This window comes from Canis lupus, chromosome 20 (genome assembly GCF_003254725.2).
Source record: "Canis lupus dingo isolate Sandy chromosome 20, ASM325472v2, whole genome shotgun sequence".
Taxonomy (NCBI): domain Eukaryota; kingdom Metazoa; phylum Chordata; class Mammalia; order Carnivora; family Canidae; genus Canis; species Canis lupus.
In genome coordinates, this window is record NC_064262.1 from 12,841,622 (window position 1) to 12,865,535 (window position 23,914).

At 45.5% G+C, this 23,914-nt stretch overlaps 1 protein-coding gene across 1 annotated transcript; it reads right to left on the bottom strand.

Moving 5' to 3' along the window:
• Positions 1–1,905: 1,905 nt before the first annotated feature.
• Positions 1,906–7,751, bottom strand: BHLHE40 (basic helix-loop-helix family member e40). Its single transcript, XM_025451107.3, has 5 exons — positions 7,402–7,751; positions 7,164–7,233; positions 6,795–6,902; positions 5,712–5,835; positions 1,906–4,421 (listed from the first exon to the last, which is right to left on the bottom strand). The coding sequence occupies exons 1-5, from the start codon at positions 7,479–7,481 to the stop codon at positions 3,565–3,567; spliced, it is 1,239 nt and encodes a 412-aa protein (XP_025306892.1). The 5' UTR covers positions 7,482–7,751; the 3' UTR covers positions 1,906–3,564.
• Between the last annotated feature and the right edge of the window lie 16,163 nt (positions 7,752–23,914).

The window sequence follows — 23,914 nt, forward strand, 5'->3', positions numbered from 1 at the left end:
GCTTGTAGTTAATTAGGCCCTTGTCCCAATGCCCTGCCTAAGCCCAGCTCCCTACCCCACCCCTGCGGGAGGGCGCTTGGAGTCCTTCCTGCTGGGCGGGAGGGGGGCTGCCCGGCGCCCGCTGCCAGGCCCTATTCTGGGGGCCGAGCGATCCCGGGGCCGTGCCAAGCTTCCCCGGGGATCAGGTTTCTGCTGACGCGGTGCCAGGCACGTCTGCTTCCAGGAACCGGCAGCCGCATTTAGCCGCGGGCCGCACATGAAAGGGCTGCAGTCGGAAACGTGACGTTGTGTCAACAGGCGAGGCAGGTCAGCGCTGGGTGAGACCATCCCGGCAGGCCTGGAGGGTCACGCCCTGTCTGAAGGCGGCCAGGTCCCCAGCCTCCGCTCCCCTGCCTCTTGCCACCTCTCCCGGGCCTCAGGGCCAGCACTTCATCCCCTCACACTCACTCCCCTTTGAAACAGAGGACCTCTTTGTCCCCATGGGCCGCGGGTTGGGGTGCGAGCCCCTCCTTGCATCTCCCTCGGAGCACTTGGAACCTGCCACGAGTGGGCTGGAATCAAAGGCAAGAGCAAAGGGGTCCAGAGGGCCTGCGGCTCCCTCGGTACAGGGGTGTGTGAGCCGCCCGGCTCCAGGAGAGGGATTCTGGGTCGACTGTCATGCGTCTGATCCCTCAGATGTGTTGTTGGTTCAGGGTGCTCCAACTGCTGCCTTCAGTCCTGGCAAGCTACTCCTTGAGTTATGGGCCTGGGAGAGAAAAGGGGGCTTGCAAAACCAGTCGGGCCCTGATTTCAACCCCATGCTCCATCCCCAGGATAAACTTGACTTGCTCAGGTTTTTTACCAAAAGTCTAGCCAGAGAAGCCTAGCAATTCATGGGGGCGTTTCAGGGACTTGGGCCGGGATGGAGGGGGGAGACCTAGAAGCCCTAAGGAGCTGCAAGGAGGAGAGACTTCCAGAATTTGTCATCTGCTCGCTATAGGGCATGTGATAAGGGCTCAGCATCCTGATTTTACCTAGTCAAGACCAGGCTTGGAAGGCAGACAGATGAGAGGCCATGGGTTGTCTCTAGACTCCCAGTGCGGTGCTCCTTCCGTGGTGCCATGCTGCCTGGAGAGAACTGTGTCCTTCAGAGTATGCATTCCGCATCTCACACAGCCAGGCAATGCTCGCTCTCACCTGCTGGCTGGCTGGTCAGGAGACAGTGAAGGCGACATCTGAAGCAAAGTCATGAGGGGCAGGTGGTGCCTTTGCCTGGCTGGGAACTCCCTGGGGGCAGGTTCCCTGCTCAGGCTGCAGACATCCAGAGGGTTCCCAGAGGACTCGGATACTTGGGGATCTGAAGCATGGCAAGCCAGGCACTGGCCAGCAGGGACATCCCTGATGGGGAGAAGGGGAGAGGCAAAAATACTCGACCCGGTCATTTCCCACTTCTTTTCCCATGGAAATTTTTTTTCTTCATAAGAGCACTTGACTAAGGAACACCAATATTCATTCACGCACAAACACACCCAACGAGAGGAAGTCCAGGAAGGATGTAGAAAATAATTATGGAATGTTGCCTTCAGCAGCAATAAGACAGGATATGGCAAATCCATTAGACTTTGCTAGACTCAAAAAAGTTAGACTGGCTTGGCAGAGGTGCTATCCCCAGCACCAATTATTATTGCATAATAATCCATTAAATCTTTTCTCCATGTGCCTACCCCTCCAGCAAGCTCCCCAGATCCTAAGGCCCAACGATTCTATAATTTGATTTTCTGTCAAGCTCTAAGGATCATGACAAAAGCAGGCTGGGGTTGGGGGGACAGGGACAATGTACTTTTTTTTGCCTAATGCTGGAAGGAGGCGCAGGGTGGCCATGAACTTTAGCAACCGTTAGTTAAAAAAAAAAAATTTAAACAAATATTTACCATGAAATTGACCAAGTTTATTCTGTCTGAATACAAGGCACATAAAAAGCTGAATGAAATGACGCCAAGATTAACTAGTTGTTGCCTCCAGCCAAGAGGGGAGGGAAGAAGACAGCCGTATCACACAACTGGGGCATTCTAAAAAAATGCAAAAGACCATCTTTTCTCTTCCACAGGAAAAGGATTATTTTATTAAGTATTTTAAAACAACTACTTAACATTGACTCATAGATAAAAATATTTACAATTTCACACCTTCAGGAAGGCTCCAAAATATAAACACTGTACCTCTCCCTAGAGAAAAAAATTATTCTTCTCTTCAAAAACAGGAATACATTCATTTTTCTCACTTTGTAGATCAAGTAATTATACAAATAAACATCTGAAACATTTTCCTTTTTAATATATTTATATAATATATATTTATAACAGTTTTACAAATAAAGGCAATGACTTTATACCAAAATAAAAACAGGAAAAGAAAAAGTTAAAACACGATCGGCGATCAAGCATAGTGCATTTCAAAAAGCTGGTGCAGGGCTAGCTGGATGAGTCGGAAAACAAGTACTCTGGACCAAAAATAAAACTTCTTTGAAGGAGACAGAATCCTTTTTAGCAATAAGGACACTCCCTATGCCGTCGGGCGAGGGGAATTAGCCTGCAGAAAGGATCTTGCTGTGCCAAGAGCTGGTTAGGCCTTTAAGCTAAGCTTGGTAAAGGAGTTTTAGGATAGAACTGAAAACTGAGTCTAGCTCTGCTCGTTGAAGGTAGCAATTTGTTACTTGGCTTTATGCATTTTGGGGATGACTGCAGCATAGGCACCTGCATCTCGCAGACCCTGCTCTGGTTCCTGGGACAGCAAGATCATTTTCTAGGTGAGACCTAGGAATAGGCACCAGAGGCCCTGGGGCCTCCTCCCTCATTCCTTGGCAGCTCAGCTTGACCAGGGGGCCCTTTTCAGTTCCTTATTAAGCTAATCACTACGAAAGCCTGAGAAGGGAACTACATTCTCTTTATTCACGGGAGAAGGCAGCAGCGGGTGGGGAGCAGACCTGCAGAAATCTCCCCAAACCACTACCGTGCTATGCCAGTGTCTGCTACCTCACCACTTAGCAGAAAGCTCAGTGTGGCTGCCCTCTCCCCTTTCGGTGAGTCACCGCAACAATAAAGGGAGAAGGGTGGGGTCATTAGAGCTGGCTGGGAACTGCGCTCTGGAAAGCCCTCTTTTGAAAGTACCTTTCTCTCAAAGCCACAGACCCGGCTCCCAAAACGAAGACTGACTCACAGACCAAGACTTTGAAGCTTTTGAAAATCCAGCTGATTTGGATGTATCTGAGGGGGCTATTCTCCGGGTGGGGGAAAGCCCAGAGATCTGCTACAATCCCCCCTAAGTCTCCTGATGTCAGGCAATCCTTCATATCTTCCCTACGCCAAAAGGAGCTTTAATGTCCTATACCAGCACACGATGCACGCGAGCGCAGGCGCACGCACGCGCACACAGATACACACACGCACACAGGGACCCCAAAAATCTTCTCTCCATGCCTCAGATTATCTCAGCATACACACTAGAACAATCTTGCTGCAGTCACACTTTCTTTTTTGAGGGGGGAGGGGGAAGTAGGGAGGAAGGAAAGCAGTGCGGCAAGGTCCCCTAGTCTTTGGTTTCTAAGTTTAAAGGGGGGATCTGCTTCAAAGCTTGGAGCAGGGCAGAAGAGTCGATGGCCGGATGGGCTGGCAAGGGAGAAGGGAGTCTCTGAGGCATGAGCAAGGGGGCTGAGATCTTGTCTGGGTTCATGAAGCTGGTGAGGGCTGCGGCGGAGGCGTTGAGGCCCGGGTATAACACTGGGACGGAGGTGGGATACCAGCACTTCTCCAGCATGGGCAAGTAGGCAGTCGCTGACGGCGGGATGAGATAGAAGGGCAGACAGAAGGGAGGCTGGTGTGGGTGTGGGCCCAGGAATGGGGAGCTGATCAGGTCACTGCCAGTGAAGTGGCCTTCATCATCTGAGAGCTGCATCCTGCTCTTTTTTGTTGGGGGTTCTTCAGATTCTTGCTTAATAACACCGATCCTTTCTCCCATGGTGAACCTGCGTCCATGATCGCTTTTGAAGTACTGCTGCTCACCACGCAAGTCACCCTTCTCTGATTCTCCTCCGTAGCCACTGTCTGTGTCCGTGTCACTGCCACTCTGCTCCCCACTCGAGTGAGCAAAAGTCCGCTGGATGACCGGCACACAGTTTTTCCCGGGGCCTTCAGAGCCTTTGGCCAGGGAGCTGGGTTTCTCCTTGAAGTCCATGGCTTTGGGAGCCGGGTCTGATGGTTTCCTGGAGGTCCCCCCCTGCAGCAGCTCTGAGACCACACGGTGAAGGTGGGTGACTAGCTGTGAAGACTTCAGGTCCCGAGTGTTCTCATGCTTGGCCAGGTACTGAAGCACCTCCCGGGCACACGTCTGGAAACCTGAGCAGAACATCTCTTGACCTGCTTCAACATTTCTCCCCGACAGCTCACCTGGATCAACACAGATCCAAAGGAAGACATTTCAGAAGGTCCCGTGGTTCACCTGGATACCTACACCCGGGAGCTTTCCTTTCGGTTAACAGCACTTGCTGACTTTGTGTTCCTAACTCCAAAAGTAATACGATCGGGAAAATTTTGGATTACACTGAAAAGTATAAATAATAGAACAAAAATAATCCACTATCTTACCACTTACAGGTCAAATATGAGCTATAATGGCTGCATAATAACCCAACATAGAAACAGAACATAATTAATAGAGATGGACTATTTTCGCTCATTGAATTTATAGCTCATTCTTGAGTTTTCATTATAAGCGACTCAGCAGTGAACATCCTCATATGTTTAGAGGATGCTCTTACCAGAGCAAGATTGGACAGGACCAGTCATAGAATGCGATAAAGAATAAAGGAATGATGTCACCTACGTTAGCTTATTTTCAATTTAAAAAGTTGCAATTGTGCTGGAATCTTTAAATTTCAAAGCTCTTTCTAAGCCTTTTCCACGTATCCTATCTATACGCCCCAAGACATCAAGTACGATCATCTTCCTATTTTCAATAAGAAAGCTGGCAGAAGCACTTGCTAGGCTTCTGGGATTCTCATCACATGGGTCTTGGAAAGAAGGGCAAGAAGAATGGAATGAGGGAGCGAGTAGAAGAATTTCTCCCCAGCCTGTACAGTATTATTTGGAAGGGGTGAAACTAGAAGGTTACAAGGTGACTGTGATTCTCTGGAAGTCAGTAGAAACTAATGATGAAACTTCAGTGGTTTCATTAGATTGTGCAATTCACCAAGATACCTAGTGGCTATTCAGGGAACCACATGAAATGTACGAAAAGCTCCTGCTGTCAACCTGCCAGGATCATACCACACACAGAGTGATAAGGAAGTAGAGAAACAGGAAAACACTGGGGCATACCCATGATTTACTCTCCAATGAGAGAGGACTAAGAAGACCAACTGTAAAACACCCAGGATACAAATTATAGGTGCCTTGGCATTTTAAACAGGAGGAGGAAAATGTCCCAGAACCCAGAAACCCTTAAACCAAAATGCCACGGAAATATTTTACCACTTGACTAATATGTATTCATGCCAGGTGGCACACAGCAGCATTCCAAACGAAAAGTCTGACCTTTTAGGAAAGATAAAATGACATCTCCCCCAACGAATGTGCATAAGCAATTTGTTGTAGGAATGTTTCTTATACCAGATGTTGAGCCCAGAGGCTATTTGTGCTACAACTCTTAGGTGATGATAACCAGACTCGGGCACTCACCAGCTTGTAAACCGCTCTGCAGGGCAATGATTTTCTGCTGCTGCTGGTCAATTAGGTTTGTTAGTGCTTTCACATGCTTCAAGGTAAGTTCCAGAACGACTGCTTTTTCCAAGTGACCCAAAGTCTGGAATAAAAAGAGCCTTAGTCAGCAGTGAGCTCAGAGAAGTCCCACCTCTGGGACACTTAGTAGCAATGGGACATATCTCTAAAGGGTTGGTGGGGGGAGGGAAGAAATAGCATTTCCTGTTTGACTATATTTACTTTTAAATTTGGAGATGATGTTTTTAAAAAGTGTGTGTCCGTATACATACATGCACACACTTCTGACTGAAGAATAAAAAAATGAGTGTCACTTATCTTTGAAGGCATTTTTGGAAGAGGTGGCTGCATCAGGAGAAAGCTCTGACAGATAAATTTCTCCAGCAGCCACTGCTGACCTTAACTCAGGGGAATCCGGAGATAACATTTCTCTGCAGTGGTGTCAACCTGAGGAGGGACTTCTACTGTGTCTGGCAGCCAAGAGGCTTCCCCTAGCTTCTTTTCCTGACACCCTTTCATAACTTTCAGCTCATCCAGGCTTTTTACTTCCTCCTCAAATACTATTTTTTTTTTTTCCTTTCCCCAACCGAGCGCTGCCAAGCCAGTAAGCTGTCGGCTACTGCCAAGAAAGGACAGGACATAAAAATCGCGCACCCAAACAAGTCCTCTTTATTTTTAAAAAGGGGGATGGCCGAGAGTAGGGGGGTAAATAAAATCTGCGTGTTGCTTGGTTTAGCCAAGTCAGCAAAACTAAAGAACCCTGAAAATCACCAGAAAGGAAAGACCTAAACTCTTGAAAACGAAGGCTAGTTGGTGTTGGAGCCAACTTGGAGAAGTCCAAGCGGTTCTCACTTCATTTGCACGAGGCTGCCAGAAAAATCCCAGAGCCGGGGGGAATGGTACCCCAAAACAGAGCCACCCGCCAGCCCCGCGCCGGCCATCTGGTCTGCAGTTCCCTGTGGGGCCTGCAGGCGGCGGCGAGTGACCCCCGCCCGCCCTCTGGGTAGAAGAGCTGGCTTGGAGCGGGGCCAGCTTCTCACTTACTGTAAGTTTGAGATGTTCGGGTAGGAGATCCTTCAGCTGGGCGATGCACTCGTTAATCCGGTCACGTCTCTTTTTCTCGATGAGCCGGTGCGGCAGTTTGTAGGTCTCCTGCAAGGCGCACGGGGAGGCGGTGGGCGCCAGGGCAAGCGGGCGAGAAGCCCCTCTCCTCCCCTCCCCTGCGGCGCGATAAGAGTTGGGGCCGCGGAGTCACACCCAGAACCACTTTCTGCCCCTTCCCGTCCAAGCCGTTTCACAGAAGCACCGAGCCCACACCTTGCATCCCCCCGCCAAGCTCCAAGTGCGAAAACTTTTCTTGGCAGCAGCGCGCGCGCCTGGGGCTGGGGTCCCGAGGGGCGCGGTGTGTCTTACCTTGCTATCCTCGCTCCGCTTTATTCCCCGCCTCGACTTGTACACTTGGTACATGTGGGCAAAATCCATCCTGCAGGAAGAGGGGCCAGGTAGGGTCGTGACTTTGCGTGCCCGAAGGCTGCAGGCGCCCTGGAGGGTTAGAGCCCCCCGGACGCGCCCGGAGCTGCTCCGAGTTGAGAGCGGCGCAAAACGCAGGGCCGGAGCTGAGGCTTGGAGGGGCCGGGGAGCGCCAACTTACCCAGGTAGGTCTCCGGGCTCCAGTCCCGGAGCTTTGGGCAGGCAGGCGGGGGGCGGTTGCGCGCTGGGGATCCGCTCCATGGCGCGGCGAGCCGGGGCCACTGTGCACTCCCGTCTGCAGTAGCGGAACGTCGGGGTGAGGACTGTCCTGCAAGGGGCTCCCGGGAGGGGGGCTGTCTCTCCGCAAGGGTTCCTCCGGGTCTGAGCTCCCCGAAATCCGCTTGGGCTGCCGGGCGCTGCGGCTTTGAGGTGCTGCTTCAGTTGGGGGCGTGCATGGTGTCCCCGCGGCCTCTGGCTCCGGCTCTGCGCGCAGACTGGCGGTGTGTGCTCCCTGCGCCGTCTGCGCGGTGCGAGCCAAGTGAATGAGAAGTGGGGCGGGCGGGGAGGCGGGAGGGAGCGCGGGGGGGGCCGGCTGGGCGGAGGGGGTGGGGGGGCGAGCTGAGGAGTAATGGAGAGGCTGCGGGCTGGGTTAAATGGGAGCGAGTGGGTGGGTTGGAGCTACGTGTTCTACCCTGTGACTCCAGGCACGTCTGGCCGCTGCCAGGGAGGGAAGGAGCGACCTGCCCGCCCTCCCCCGGCTTCATCACATGAGTCTCACGTGTTGGACAACGCTCCCGCGGCTGCGAGGGAGCCCCCACCCCCAGTCCCGGCCCCCAGGTGTCTGCGGCTGCGGCGGCCTTTCCCCGAAGAGGGGGTGGCAGCGCGGCCTGGGTCCTGCCCAAGCGGGCGGGGGGCGCGGAAGCTGGAAGGGGCCGGGGAGCCGCCGCCGCCGCCGGGCCCGGGTGGTGGTGGGGGGGGGGGGTAGTAACGTGGGCGAACCTGCCCCAGGGAAATGAAGTAAGTTCCCGTCTCCTGGGAGGGAACGGGGGAGGACGGATCCGCCCGCGTCTGACTCAAGCCGGGAGAGGAATATCCCCTCGCTCGCTCCAGCCCAGCCCTCTTCCTCCTCCCCCGCCCGGCCGGCTCCGAGGAACCGGCGCGCAGCGGAGGGAGTCGCCCGGCCCCCCTGCCCTCCCCGGAGGCTGGTGCTGCTTTCCGTCCCGGCTTCCCCGCCCCCACCCCCACCCCGCGCCCGGCGTCCAGGAATCGCCCGCCGCGGGGAGGGGCCGAGGGGCGGGGCGGATGTCACCCCATGGGAAGCGGGCCGGCCGCCAAGCGCAGGGGCAGCCGAGGCCGCCGCCGAGCACGCCGCGCGCACCTGACCGCCGAGCGAGTGCGCCGCGGGCCTGGCTCCCCGGGCTCGGCCGCTGGGGACAGCCCGCAGCCGCGCCGCCCGCACCCTCCCGCGCGCTCCCGGGGTCCCGCGGCCCACGTCCGCCCCGCCTCGGCCAGGCCCGCGCGGAGAGGCCCCGGGCGCGGCGCCCACGTGCCCTCCCTCCCTGCCCCCTCCGGAGCAGAGGCGCCCGGGTCGCCTCCCCTCCGGCTGCAACGTTACACAACTGCGGCGGCGACGCCTGCCCTGCGGCAGCACCGGGCGTGACGCTTCACGTGGCCGGAGCTCGGGCCACGGGGCCGCCGCCTGCGAGGCCCTCCCGGCCGCCCCCGTGGGACGCGGACCCCGGGCCCGGGGAGGGACGCGGTGTGCCCGCCGGGGTGGGCCGCCCCCCAGCCTGCCGGGAACTCGGCGGCGCTGTTGGCGGTCTGCACCGCGGGGAGGGAGGAGAGAGACCAGGAAAAACTATCTGCCCATCACGTTGAAATCTTAGGCTCCGTCCAGTGGATCCACGTTGTCGAGCCCCCTCCTCTGTGCCGGGCGTTGTGGCCTTCGCCAGAGATTCCCGGGGGGTGGGAAGCAGGCAGATGCTGCCCTTGAATTTACAGGAACCTCTGGGAAGGGAGACGCTGGGCGAGGAGGGGAAGGCAGCCCTGGGAAAATTACATAGGTGCCACTGGCTGGCAGGAAAAAAAAAAAAAAGCTAAGTTTGTTTTGTTTCAAAATTTATTTAATGCGGACCCAGATGCGTGGGAGGAGGAGGAGGAGGAAGCCGCTAAGCCACTGCCCTGAGCTTGGGGCAGAAAGGCCTCCCCAAAGCAGCCCCAGACCTCCGCAAGGCGCACGCGGGGGGGTGGGGGGGGCGTGGGGGGGGGAGGCCGCACCTACCCCGCACCCGCACCCCCACCCCCGCAAAGCCCGGTCTCTGTGACCTTCTAACTCAGCCTGGACAGGGAAAACAGCTGAAACTCCAAGCCCGTGGTGTGAGCCGCGCTGATGCAGTCAGAGGAGGGAGCCAGTGGAAATTCATGACTAAAATAAGGCCTGGCTGGGGATTTCACTGACCTCCGCGCTGCCCTGCCCTGCGAGTTGAGAGATGACTGTAAGCGGTTCCCACCGCGCCTCGGGTCAGTCACCCCGCCGCTGGGGGGCCTGGCGGGGGGAAGGGCCGAGCAGAAACCGGGGCGCCGCCGGGGCTGGCCGAGTTCCGGCCCCGGGCGCAGTTCGGGGGGTGTCCGTCTTAATCGGGGTGTCCTTGACAACCTAGAGGACTGGGATTCACACTTTGACCAAACTGGGAGTGGATTTCCTTCAGGTCGCTTTGGAGAGCTCCCACTTCCTGTTTATGTTTCACAAGCGTCGAACTCATTAGCAAGTGTGAGAAATGCCTCCTTCTCTAACTGCTAACTGACGGGACCTCCCTGGGGGCTCAGGGATCCTTCCCTCCAGAGTGTACTGGGTGCTGGTTTCTGTGATCAGCCCTCTCCAGGGAGGGAATGGCTGCACCGCAGCTTCCTGCCGGGAGGTGGGCTGCGGAACCGCAGGGGAAGGAGGCACCGGCCTGCCCCGGGTTGTGCTTTCAATCTAGGGCGACCTGCTTCATTGCACGGCTAAGAATAAGGGTGAAGGATTGTCCTCAGGGCATCGAAACCACAGTTCCACCAGGAAAGAAGCACTGGGGTCCTGGAACTGTCATGCACCCAGCCCCCCCCCCATGCTAGACACGAACCCAAACATTTCAGTTTTCTTGGCACAGTGTCCCTAGAATGCCTTGATAATATCCATACTTTTGGTCCTTACCTGTTCTACAATTGGACATAACAAAATGTATGCATTTACTACACTTTGTTGCAAATGTATTCTCAAGCATTTGGTGAAATATCACCAAATAGAGAGAGTGGAAGGAAAGAAGGAAAGAAGGAAGGAAGGAAGGAAGGAAGGAAGGAAGGAAGGAAGGAAGGAAGGTCGGTCTCCACCCTACCAAAGTTCTATCATATCCAGTTTTCATATATTTTATACCATTTAGTCTGCTTTTCTTCTCTCAAGAGCTTGTGATTATTTTTTCATTAAACAAAATAATTCCTTCCCAGCCTGCATCTTTCCACTCTGAAGAATCTTGAAATTTCAATCTGTCATCTTTTGTAGATACTTGCGTAATGCTGTTTTAGTTTTTAGACTGTCTGTAAAAACTTTGTCTATGTTAATTCATTTACACCTCACCACCACCTCATAAGGCAGGTGTTAGCTCACTTTTACATTCATTTAACACATATGTATTGAGAACCACAGTGTGCCAGGCACTGAACTAGGCCGTAGGAATACATGTGTCCTCTTAAGGAAATTGAGGTTCAGGGAGGTTAAATAACCTGCCCAGGTTATATAGCCTGAGATTAGATCTGGAACTAGACCCTACACTTGTTTGGCTCCAAGGACTGTACTTTTAATCGCTATACTCTTGGCTGCCTGGTAGGGTTGTACGAGTTGTGCACTGTTCAACTCCAGGGGGAGCCATTCACATCACAGTCTTATGTGAGAGCACACTCTAGAGTTGTGCATTATAACACTGAGCAGCTGTACTGGGTAATTCTGACATTTTGGAGCCCTCCCCACTATTTTGTCTCTTTTAAATGTAGAGAGAACATGATTTTGTACAGGGAAGGACAGGATTTTTCTTTTCTTTTCTTACTGAGACTCAGCATTTTAAAGGTCTGATGCTGTGTGTTGGGAAGTCTGTACTGTTACCTGGTTCCTTTCCATGTAGGAAGTTAGAGCTCACAGCCCCCTGCTTTCTTGCTCATATATCACCATTTTTTTGGCCTATTTATGGATTCTCGAATTTTTTTTTTCACATTTCACATATCACTTTTTTTTTTTGGAAGATTTTATTTGCTTATTCATGAGAGACACAGAGACAGAGAGACAGAGAGGCAGACATAGGCAGAGGGAGAAGCAGGCTCCCTGGAGGGAGCCTGATGTGGGACCTGATCACAGGAACCCTGAATCATGACTGGAACCAAAGGTAAATGATCGACCACTGAGCCACCCAGGTGTCTCATAAATAAGTAAATCTTAAAAAAAAAAGAAAAGAATTGAGATGTGCTTTAAGTATAAAATATATACCAGATTTTGAAGATTTAGTGAGAATAAAATGATATAAAATAACTCTTTAAAAACTTTTGGTATTAATTACATTAAAATTACACACATATCACATTTTTATATATCATGACCCAATAAACACACACAAAAACACATACTTTTAAGTACATTTAAGTATAAGGCAGCCAATCCTGATGAGGCTATAGCAATAAGCCAGACAGTACCCTCTCTCTCTTACTCCTAAGTAACCACTGCTCACTTAAAGAAAAACTTAAACCATTTGGAAAGAAGCCAGTTCAATGTATTTCAGACAAAAATTTTACAAAACAATAACCTCTTGATAAATGAATTCTGATATTTTCTAGTCTAGTCAACTTTATTTAAAAAAGATTCTGGGATCCCTGGGTGGCTCATCTGTTTAGCGCCTGCCTTTGGCTCAGGGCATGATCCTAGAGTCCCCGGATCAAGTCCCGCATCAGGCTCCCTGCATGGAGCCTGCTTCTCCCTCTGTCTGTGTCTCTGCCTCTCTCTCTCTCTCTCTTATGAATAAATAAATAAAATCCTTTAAAAAATAAAAAATAAATAAAAAATATTCTGGTCTTGGGGTGCCTGGGTGGCTAACTCTGGACTTTGGCTCAGGTCCTGATCCCAGGGTCCTAGGACCAAGCCCCTAGACAGACTATATGCCCAGTGGGGAGTCTGCTTGAGGATTCTCATTGTCCCTTTCCCTTTCCCTTTGCCCCTCCCCCCCCCCCGCTTGCCTGCATGTGTGCGCTCTCTCTGTCTCTAAAATCAATAAGTAAAAATCTTAAAAAATATATTCTCGTATTTACTTAATAAATTGACTTTACAACCCACCACTAAATCCTGATTTACAATTTGAAAATATGGTCTCTCCACTAAGAGACAGTGTTGTGATTTTAGCTCATTCCCACCAGAAAGAAATCAATAGCATTTGTACACTTAAAGATCTTTAAAATCATTTATAAAAATGTTAAGACTGCTGGTCCTGTTTGAATTCAATGTTACAAATGTTTCCATTCAGGATATCCTTGCCGTATACTCAAATGTAGAAATAAAAATATTCAGTTTCGTATAATGTTATATGTTGGTGAAATGTAGTTCCTTCATTCAGCTGAGGATGTTTTCTTCTATTGCTAGATCTCTGAAAGGGTTTATCCTGAAAGGATACTCAATTTGTCAAATGTTTTTTCTTCATCAAATGAAACACTCATGGTTTTTTGCTTTCATTTTGTTAATATCATGAATTACAACTTTTTGAATATTAAACCAACCTTGAATTCTTGAAATAAGTCCATCTTGATCAACGTATTATTCTTGTTTTTATTGCTTGATTTGATTTGCTAATATTTGCTGGGGATTTTTGTGTCTGTGTTTGTGAACTGTAGGCATCTGTAGTTTTTCATGTAATCTTTGTCAGGTTTTAGTGTCAAAGGAATGCTGGTCTCATAAAACAAGTTGGGAAATTTTTCTTCTTTTTTCTGAAAGAGCTTATGTAGGATTGTTACTATTTCTTTTTTAAATATTAGTAAGAGAAGCTGCTTGGGCCTGGAATTTTCTTTAGGGGAAGGTTTTTACTGTGTATACATTTTCTGTATTAGATGTCAGATATTTAAACTTTTTATTCTTTTCTCAGTTTTGGTAATTTTTGTTTTTTAAGGAATTGGTCTACTTTGTTGAAATTTGTCAATATATTGATAAAAATTTTTTATCTCTTTAATATATATATAATCTGTAGTGATAAACACTTTCTACACTTTTAAAAAAATTTTTGTTAATTTGTGTTTTTTTCTTGATCATCTTGCTAAGAGTTGTATTAATTGTATTATTCTTTGCAAATATCCAAATTTTGATTTTGTTTTGATTTTCTCTGTTCACTTTATAATTGGCTAATTTTTTCTCTTGTTTTTCTCATTCCCTTTCTTCTAGCTATTTTGGATTTAATTGGCTGTGATTTTTCTAGTTTCTTGTGATTTTAAATCTTTCTTCTTATAAGTATTCAAAGCTAAAAGTTTTCCTCTAAGAATTGCTTTCACAGAAACTCACAATGTTGGGTATTTGCATTTCACTTATCATTCAGCTCGAAATATGTCCCAATAGTTGTCAGTGTTCTTTGATTCATGGGTTATTTCAAAGGGTATTGTTTAATTCCCAAATATTTGTGAATTTTCCAGAAACCCTTTTTCTTTTGAAATAATTATAGAATCATCAAAAGTTACAAAAAGATACAGAGAAGTTTCGACATCCTTCACTCAATTTCCCCCAATGGTACCATTTTACATAACTATAATACAATATTAAAACAAGGAAATTAACATGGGTACAATCCACAGACAGTTTTCAGATTTTCACCCATTTTACATGCACTTACTTGCATGTGTGTGTGTCTGTGTATAGTTCTATACAATTTGATCAGACGTGTAGATTACTATAACTGCTGTTGTAGTTGCAAGATGCGAAACTGTCCTATCACTACAAAATCCCGTCATGCTACCTCTTTATAGTCATACCAATTCCTATCCCTAATGCCGGCAACCACTAATCTGTTCTCCATCTCTGTAATATTGTCATTTTAAGAATGTTACATAAATGGAAGCACATAGTATATAACCTTTTAAGATTGAAATTTTTTCCCCATTCCGCATAATCTCTTGAGATCCATCCCAGTGATCATGTGTATCAGCAGTAAGTTTTGACGAGTGGTGTTCTGTGATGTTGCTGGGTCACAACGTGTTTGTCCATTCACCTTCTGAAGGACAATGGAGTTGTCCCAATTTTTTATTATAAAACTACTATGAACATTTTTCTACACGTTTTGTGTGGACATAAGTTTTCTTTCCTGAGACAAATGCCCAGGAATTGAATTCCTGGGCCATATAGTAAATGTATGTCTGTGAAGAAACCTTCTTAATTGCAATGTATGAAAGATCTAGCTTCTCTTTATCCCTACCAACATTTGCTATTGTCACTATTTTTAATTTTATCTTGTTCAAATAGGTGTGTAATGCCAGGTATCTTTTTATGTTGATTTCTAATTTATTACTATTGGGTAAGAAGATATACTCTATTGGATTTTAATTCTTCGGCATTTATTAAGATGTCTTTCATTATCCAGCACATAGTCTATCTTGATGAATATTCCTTGTGGGTTGGAAAGCATGTATAATCTGTAGTTGGGTGCATTATTTCATTAAGTTGGTATTTTATCAAGTTGGCTACAGTGCTGTTCTAATATATCTCTTTACTGATTTTTTTTTCCACTCTGTGTCCTAAAATTACTCAGACAGGAGTATTAAAACCTCTTCAACTAGGAGTGAAGATTTGTCCATTTCTGTCATTTTACTTTATGCACTTTGGAACTCTATTCTTCGTTGCAAATACATTTAGGATTGATATGTCTTCTTGATGATTTTATTCTCTCATCATTAACATTTTTTTCCTCTTTCCTTGTAGCATTGTTCTTATTCTGAAGTCCAAGATTATTCATCTATCTTTGTCTGATATTATTAACATAGCCACTCTGGCTTTTCTTTTTTTTTAAAGTAGGCTTTTTTAAGTAGGCTTTTTTTTTTTTTTAAGTAGGCTCCACACCCAACATGGGACTTGAACTGATGATCCTGAGATCAAGTCACATGCTCTACCAACTAAGCCAACAAGGCACCCCCACATTGGCTTTTTTATACTTAGTGTTTGCTTGATATATTTTTTCTACCCTTATGCTTTCAATCTGGGTCTTTATAATAGAATTGTATATTATTAAATCATGTTGTTGGGATGCCTGAGTGGCTCAGCGGTTGAGCATCTGCCTTTGGCTCAGGGCATGATTCTGGGATCCAGGATTGAATCCCACATTGGGCTCCCTGCTTTGAGCCTGCTTCTCCCTCTGCCTATGTCTCTTTCACTCTCTGTGTGTGTCTCTCGTGAATAAATAAATAAAATCTTTTTAAAAAGTCATGTTGTTGGATCTTGCTTTTATTTTTATTTTATTTTTTTATTTAAATTCAACTAGCCAACATATAGTACAAATTTAGTTTCTGATGGATCTTGCTTTTATATCAGTCTGACAATCTTTGCCTTTTTATTGTAGAGTTTAATATATTTATATTTGAGATAATCATGAATACAGTTGGGTTTAAATCTCACATCTTGGTATTTATTTTTCTACATATCCCATTTATTCTTTGTTTCTACTTTCCTACCTTCTTTTGGGTATATTGCATTTTTTTTTTAAGATTTTATTTATTTATTCATGAGAGACGCAGAGAGAGAGAGGCAAGCTCCATGCAAGGGGCCCGATGTGGGACTCAATACCGGGACTCCAGGATCATGCCCTGGGCTGAAGGCAGACACTCAACCACTGAGCCACCAAGGATTCCCAGGTGTATTGTATTTTTTAATCATTCCATTTTGCCGCCTTTTAAAAAGTATACTTCTTTGTAGAATATTCTAGTGGCTGTTTTTGGGCAGTGGTTCTTAAGCTTTACATGTATTAAAAAGAGCTAGAAGTCTTTTTTAAGTTATATATATATAAACCCTCAATAGTATTTTTGAATACCATGCACACAGATAAATATAGATGTAGATATATTACTTTAAAAAGCCATTTGGCATTTACCCATCTATTTGCCCTTTCTGGCGCTCTTCACTTCTCAGATCTGAATTTCCTTCTGATATCCTTTCTGTTCTAAAATGTTTATGTTAGCTTTTCTTGTAGTGTTGGTCTGCTGCAGATGAATTCTCCCAACTTTTGTCTGTCTGAAAATAAATTTATAAATTTATTCTGCCTCCATTTTTGAAGTATATTTTCACAGGTTATGAAATTCTAGTTTGACAATGTCTTTCTTAGCACTTTAGGGATGTTCTATTGCCTTCTGGCCTCCACTGATTCTAGTGAAAAGTCACCTGTTACTTATATCATCAATCCCTTACGCTTATACCTTTTATCCCCTTTCACATTTATCATTTCCCATTGCTTTTCAGCAATTTTACTATGATTTATTTAGGTGTGGCTTTTCTCTGTATTTATTCTGCTTGGGGTGTGCTTGCTGAGTTTCTTGGTTGCTATAAGTTGATACTTTTCATCAATTTTGGTGAGTCTTAGCCAACAAAACCTCAATGATTTCTTCTGTCATGTTGTCTCTTCTCTTATTTCTGGGACACCATTTATGGGTTGTTTGAAATGAGCCCTAATCCAGTCAGATGCTCAGTTTCCTCTGCTCTTGAGTCTGCTACTAAGCTCATGTAATGAATTTATTTTTGATATTGTGTTTTTCATTTCTAGAATTTCCATATGGCTTTTTTTCTAGTTTCTGCTGCTTTGTTGAAATTCCCCATCTCTTTGGGGTGCTTGGGTGGCTCAGTTGGCTAAGCCTCTGATTTTGGCTCAGGTCATGATCTTGGGGCCCTAGGATTGAGACCCGTGCTGGGTTTCCTGCTTGCAGGGAACCTGCTGCTCCTCCCTCTCCTCCCTGCTCGTGCTCTCTCTCTCTTCCAAATAAATGAATAAAATCTTTAAAAACAAGTTCAAGGGGATCCCTGGGTGGCTCAGAGGTTTAGTACCTGCCTTCATCCCAGGGCATGGTCCTGGAGGCCCGGGATCGAGTCCCACATCGGGCTCCCTGCATGGAGCCTGCTCCTCCCTCTGCCTGGGTCTCTGCCTCTCTCTCTCTCTCTCTCTCTCTCTCTCTGTGTGTGTCTCTCATGAATAAATAAATAAAATCTTTTAAAAAATAATAAAAATAAAAACAAGTTCAAAATTCTCCATCTCTTCACACATGTTGCCTTCCTTACCGTGCAGTCTTTTAAGATTTTTATATCATAGGTATTTTGTATTTTAACATGCCTGCCTGATAATTTCAACTTCTAAGCTATTTTGGATCTGCTTCTATTGCTTTTTTTCTGTATTAACCATGAGACACATTTTCTCATTTTTCTCTAGGTCTTAAATTTTTTTGTTATTGTTGCATGCTTCATATTTTTTAGGAAAGTAACATACAATACCAAGTAAATACTTACCTCCAAAAAGAGCAAGCCCCTTCTTCCATGAGAGGCTGAGTCAGTTTGATCTGTAGTTGAGCTGGGCCTGGGCTTTGTTATAGCTTTAGTTGGGATCATTTCCCTACTGCTTTCAAACATTTTGAGGGTGTGATTAGGATTTCCCCTTCAGCAGAGCCTGAGATCTTAGCGCTGATGAGGTTCTTGAGATCTACCTCTACTTCAAAACCAAGCTAACAGGTGTGAGAACTGGGGGAAGTCTCTCCCTGCTCGATTGCCTGTGATCACTTTCTGATTTTCCCTTTGCCAGTTGTCCCCTATTTCTGCCACTCTGGAGAGTCTCCTCCAGCCCTTTGGTCCCTCTCGGCCCTTTGCAGATCCCTAGACTTTCTGAAAGCAAAAAATGACTCAAGGAGTGCTTTTTGGCCCATGTTCCTTGCCTTCAACTTAGGCGAGCTATTTCCAGCCCTATGTGAGGCCTCGGGGGCCTAGAGAGAGGTGTAGACTTGTTTTGTGGTTATGGCCATTCGGCTCACAGATAGCCTTATGAAGCTGAGTTCTCCTTATCCTGTTCATTACAAAGCCTCCTTTCCTCTGCCGTTCCACTAGACATGACAATGGCCCATGGGTCTCCTCTCTCCTACGGAGAGCTAGTCACTTTCTTGAGTTTAGTGCATTTAGGTTTCTTTGTGCCATCAGTTCTCTGATAGGTTAATTGTTGGGGCACCTGAGTGGCTCAGTCGGTTAAGCATCTGATTCTTGATTTTGGCTCAGGTCATAATCTCAGGGTCATGAGATAGAGCCTTCTGTCAGGTGCCATGCTGGGCATGAAGCCTGCTTAAGATTCTCTCTCTCTCCCTCTGCCTCTGCCCCTCCCCCACTGCTTGTGTGTTTTCTCTCTTAAAAAAGAAAAATCAATTTTTTCTGCTTATCTGACCTGTTTTAGTTGTTAGGGTGACAATGACAGTCTCTTGTCCTGAACTAACAATCCCAGGACACTCAAGAAATAGATAGAATGTGGTTTATATCACACAGAGTGTAGAGGAAACTGTTAAGAAAAGGTATTGAGGAAATCTAGTAAGAGGCAAGCCTGTAAGTCATCAAACTGGCTGATTTGGTGGGGATATAAATTTGTTTTCAAGTGGGCAGCTGCCATTCTGGGAGCTAGAGTCAGGAGCAGTTCATTGCCTAAGGAATCAGGCCTTTTATGGCTCTGCTCTCTGCCTGAGGCCTGGCGACACCCACTCTGCAAGGAGGGAAGGATGGAGAAAGGTTGTGTGGAGAGGGTTTGGGTAGCTCCCTGAGAGCCCAGCCAAGAGTTTGGCTCTGTACATGGAGTGGTGGCAACTGCAGAGAATATTCATTAAGTGGTTACACATTAGCGCCTGAATCTCATTGTCCCTTTTCCTCGCAATAACCAGATTAGATTCGTTTTCCTCGAAAGAGACTTACCAATTGGAATTTCATAGCTCTGATATTAGCTAAAGGTCCTATGGTATTTATGGGATTAATTAATGCACCAATAGAAGAGAAAATAAAATTTCCTTCATTTTCTGTACTTAGTAGTATGGTACTCATCTCAAAGATAATTATGGTCCAGATTGCCTTGTTAGGAAGAAAGCATGGAGAGCTTCAGAAAATCATTATAAACCAGCTGAATATAAAGATTCAGTTTATTTATTTTATTTTTTAAAAAGATTTTATTTATTCATTTTACAGAGAGAGAGAGCGCGCGCACAAGCAGGGGGAGTGGCAGTTAGATGGAGAAGGAGAAGCAGGCTCCCCACAGAGCAGGGAGCCCAATGCAGGACTCAATCCCAGGACCCTGGGAACATGGGTTCCCAGCTGAAAGCAGGTGCTTAACCAACTGAGCCACCCAGGCTCCCTATAAAGATTCGATTTAATAATAATTTACCATTCAAAGAAATATAGAGGGGGGGAGTCTAAAAAGTTTTGGTGACATCTTAGTCAAAGAAAATTTAAGGGGTCACAGTATTTATGTCATCAAAAATATTAACTGAGCATTTTCTATGTACCAGACATATACTACATGAATGAAAATTTCATGATGTACTCTTATGATGCTTACAAATCTCATGGATGGCAATTTTATTACTTTGAAGCATGTAAGTAACTTGAACTACGCTAATTATTGCATACCATTCTCTTAGGGCAACTGTTTAATGAGTAGACAGGAATTATTCAAAATTACCATGATTTTTTCATACAAACAAAGGTATTTTAACTGGAAAATAACTTGTTCTTATAAGTACTTAAATCAAATTTCTCCAGATATTCGACCATATTCCTTTTCTTGAGCAGTGCCCCTTTCCCCTTTTCTTCAATGGCACAGATAAATTAAGGCTGACCACCAGCCAGGTAGTTAGTACAGTGTTTGCAAAGAGTAAGGCCTTAATTAAATGAGGAATGATAAATAAGATTAAGAGATTCAAGAAAGCAGGATGATATTAGTGGTAGTTAGAATCAGTCTTTGCAAGTAGGATGAGCCTTGTGGGAGTTACTTAAAGCCTCAGTTTATTCATCTGTAAGATGGAGTAACAATAGGAGCTACCTCATAAGGTCCTTGTGAGGATCAAATTAAATGATGTGTTTAAAAGCCTATCACAGTGCTGGACATATACTAATAACTCAATGTTTGTTAATACTATTTATTTTTATTAGTAAAAGAATTGCTTAGCCTATCTGAACGTTTAGTAACATAGATATAACTTGGGCATTAGCAGTACAACTAGAATTTTCTCTGCAAAAAGTACCGACAGTAACCTCAGGTTCTAAGACTGGAAGGGCTTTGTATTCAAATTGCCCATTGCTTTTGGGACCAGCATCAAGGTAACAATTTGAGAGTTTTTAACTTTTTGCCCAATAAAAGGTAACATTGACCTTCCCTAGATTTTTAGTCTCCAGAATAAGCTAATAGGCGTTTGTTGTTATTGTTAATAAACAAAGGAGATCTTGAGTTTTAGCTTTTAAGTATTTATATATCTATATCTATATCTATATCTGTATCTATATATACATCTATTATATCTATATCTATATCTATATCTATATGTGTGTATATATGTACATATATATAATAGATGGATTCTGAAGAATATGAATTAACGTTTATAAGAATTGTGACTGGAGTGAAAAAAAATGATTACACCCATTTTTAAAGTATCTTACCTTAGAATCTAAGAAAAGTCATGGAAATTTTTAGAATTAACCTATATAAATTCATTCTGCAAAGAGTCAGGCAGTTCCATGGGGGTGTTCAGAGCTCTGTGGTTTTGTCTACAGGGTGCCAAAACTTTTGAACAATTTAAGCAATTGGCCAGTATTTTTTTTTAAATAAAATAAAATAAAATCTGTTTGACAGATAAACCTGGTTAGTTAAGGCATCTGATCTGGTGGCCAGCTGTGCCCGGATGGACTTTGCCTGGATGTATCTTTTTAAATAGTTTATCACAAATAGGGACTTGTGATAAGAATAGCAAAGAAAAATAGACAGGGATTGTGTTTGATAAAACTCCCAACAAATACAGTATGAAACCCTGGCCAAGTGACAGCTTGAAGAAATCACCCAGGACCATTCATATTACAAAATGTAGTTAACTCTTGATTATATATAGATTATATATTCGTTCATTCAACACAGTTTTATTGGATGCTGAATTTGTCTGCTTGGGCTACCATAATAAAATACTATAGATTGGGCAGCTCCAACAACAGAAATTTTTTTCTCACTGTTCTGGAGGCTGGAGGTCTGAGACCAGGGTGCCAGCATGGTTGGGTTCTGGTGAAGACTCTCTTCCTGGCTTGCAGACAGTTGCTTTCCTACTGTGTCCTCGCAGGGCAGAAAGAGAGAGACAGAAGGAGACAGCAAGGTCTCTGATGTCTTCTTGTAAAGGCACTAATGCCATCATGAGGGCCCGACCCTCACAATCTCACCTAATACTACTTATTTCCAAAGGCTCTGTCTCCAGATACTGTTACACTAGGGGTTAGGGCCTCAACATATGAATCTGAGAGGAACACAATTTAGTCTATAGCAAGTGCCTTCCTGTGTTTGGTACCAGAAATACAAATATGATCTCTATCCTCCTGGAGGAGGGGAAACAGACAACAAACAAAATAGTCAATTGATTTCTGAAGATGATGACTGCTATGAAGGAAATGAATGGGTTGGTAGAAAATAATGGAGGGAGAGACAAGGAGGCCATTGGCCCTTCCAATGATGGAGCATTTAAGCTGAGACCAAGCAATGAGAGGGAGCAAGCCACCAGAGACTAGCCAGCAGAAGACAGTCAGTCAACAGATGGACCACACATGCAAAAGCCCTGAGGTGGGCAGGGACTTGCCATGTTTTAGTACCAGATACATGGCTATTGTGATTTAAGGGTCATGGCTGAACAGTGAGTGACACAAGAAGAGACTGTAGTGGTAGCTGAGGGCTGGCTTATCTGATTATCTCCCTCAGTAATACTGAGGGGTTTATTGGTATCTTGTCACTTGTGAGCTAAACTCAATTACCTACAATATTGTAAAATGTCTCTGGACAATTCAGCTTCCACAGTTCACTTTGCCTACAGGGATACCATTTGAAACCAAGACACTTGACCACCTATGGTAATTTAGAAAGACTCAAGATGTGCAGTGCCATCATCAGTACAAGATGAGTTAAGCCCAAACAATGACCTGACGCAGGTTTTTGTTATTCTATTAGTATGCAAATCTTAAAACATTAGATATCACACTGAGATCAGCTGGGGATCAGCAGCCATGCACAAAGGTGTGACCAATTAAAAACTGATCCTCTTGGGCTGGAGGCTGACCATCCTGAGTTTAGATCTAGATCTAAACTCGGATGACACACTAGATCCGAAGCAGCAAAGTGGCTCGCATATGATTAAAACGCTGTTATCTCCTTCTATAACCTACCCACCCTAACCCAACAGGCATATTTTCTGATCTTTTGTCTCAGCACAAGAGCCCAAAGAGGTCTTTGTATCCAGCTCTGACGTTATGCCGATGACATCCTTGAGAGGTAGAAAATATTTACTTCATTGGCCTTTTGGTAAGTTCAATAATTTTCCCTACCTAATATCACCAAGTATTCAGGAGTAGACTTCAAGTTTCTCCTCAAGGCACTTCCTTTCTGTCTGTTTCTCTGTGTCGTAGTGAAAAGGTTCATGAAAAATATGCTAAGATGCAAGAGCAACATGTAAAATTGACAGTTTTTTAAAAAAAGATTGTATTTATTCATCATGAGAGACAGAGAGAGAGAGGCAGAGACATAGGCAGAGGGAGAAGCAGGCTCCCTGTGGGGAGCCCCGTGTGGGACTCGATCCCAGGACCCCGGGATCATGACCTGAGCCAAAGTTAGACACTCAACTACTGAGCCACCCAGGGGCCCCAAATTGACAGCTTTTAATCTTCAGTGTCTGCAACCTGGAAGGTAAGTTTTAATGACTCTTTTTTTTTAAATTTATTCATGAGAGACACACAGAGAGAGAGAGGCAGAGACACAGGCAGAGGAAGAAGCAAGCTCCATGCAGGGCGCCCAACGTGGGACTCAATCCTGGGTCTCCAGGATCAGGCCCTGGGCTGAAGGCAGCGCTAAACCACTGAGCCACCGGGGCTGCCCAGGTTTAATGACTCTTAAAGGCTGGGTACATTGCATGGATCCTCATCGATTGAACCACTTGACTGTAGTAAGTATTGAATGTATTACTAACATCTAAGTGCTAATTGAAATGTTTAGTCATTAAGAGAAAATGTATATCGTTACTTAAAGGGTCTGATCTAATAGTATGCAAATACTGAAAAGAGAAGAGATATTTGAAAACTTATGGGAGGCAAGACAAATCAATCATTTCATGTAATAATGCAGACATAGCCCCCATTTACACCAATGAGTCGGATTAAATCCTGAGAAACATGATTCTTTCAGCTTTCTGGACATGGAGTGTGCAACTCCTGGTGCCAACTCTCAGGAAACCCAAGTTATTGCCTGGAAAGTATAGAGATATTTAGTAAATATAGTAATCATTTTAATTCTGCCAATATGCCCTTTCTGCTTTTTAATTCTTTCATGACCTGAACTATAAGGTAGAACTATTTAATATCAGTTGTTTGTATTAGAGCCCAATTAGATTAATAAACAACCAAATAAAACTTCATT

Excerpts from the sequence above, each read along its gene's own strand:
- BHLHE40 (XM_025451107.3), bottom strand. The coding sequence starts at position 7,481 with ATGGAGCGGATCCCCAGCGCGCAACCGCCCCCCGCCTGCCTGCCCAAA. Across the intron at positions 7,234-7,401 it reads GAGCCCGGAGACCTACCTGG|GATGGATTTTGCCCACATGT; the intron begins GTAAGTTGGCGC and ends CTCTTCCTGCAG. Across the intron at positions 4,422-5,711 it reads GCAGAGCGGTTTACAAGCTG|GTGAGCTGTCGGGGAGAAAT; the intron begins GTGAGTGCCCGA and ends GTGTTGATCCAG.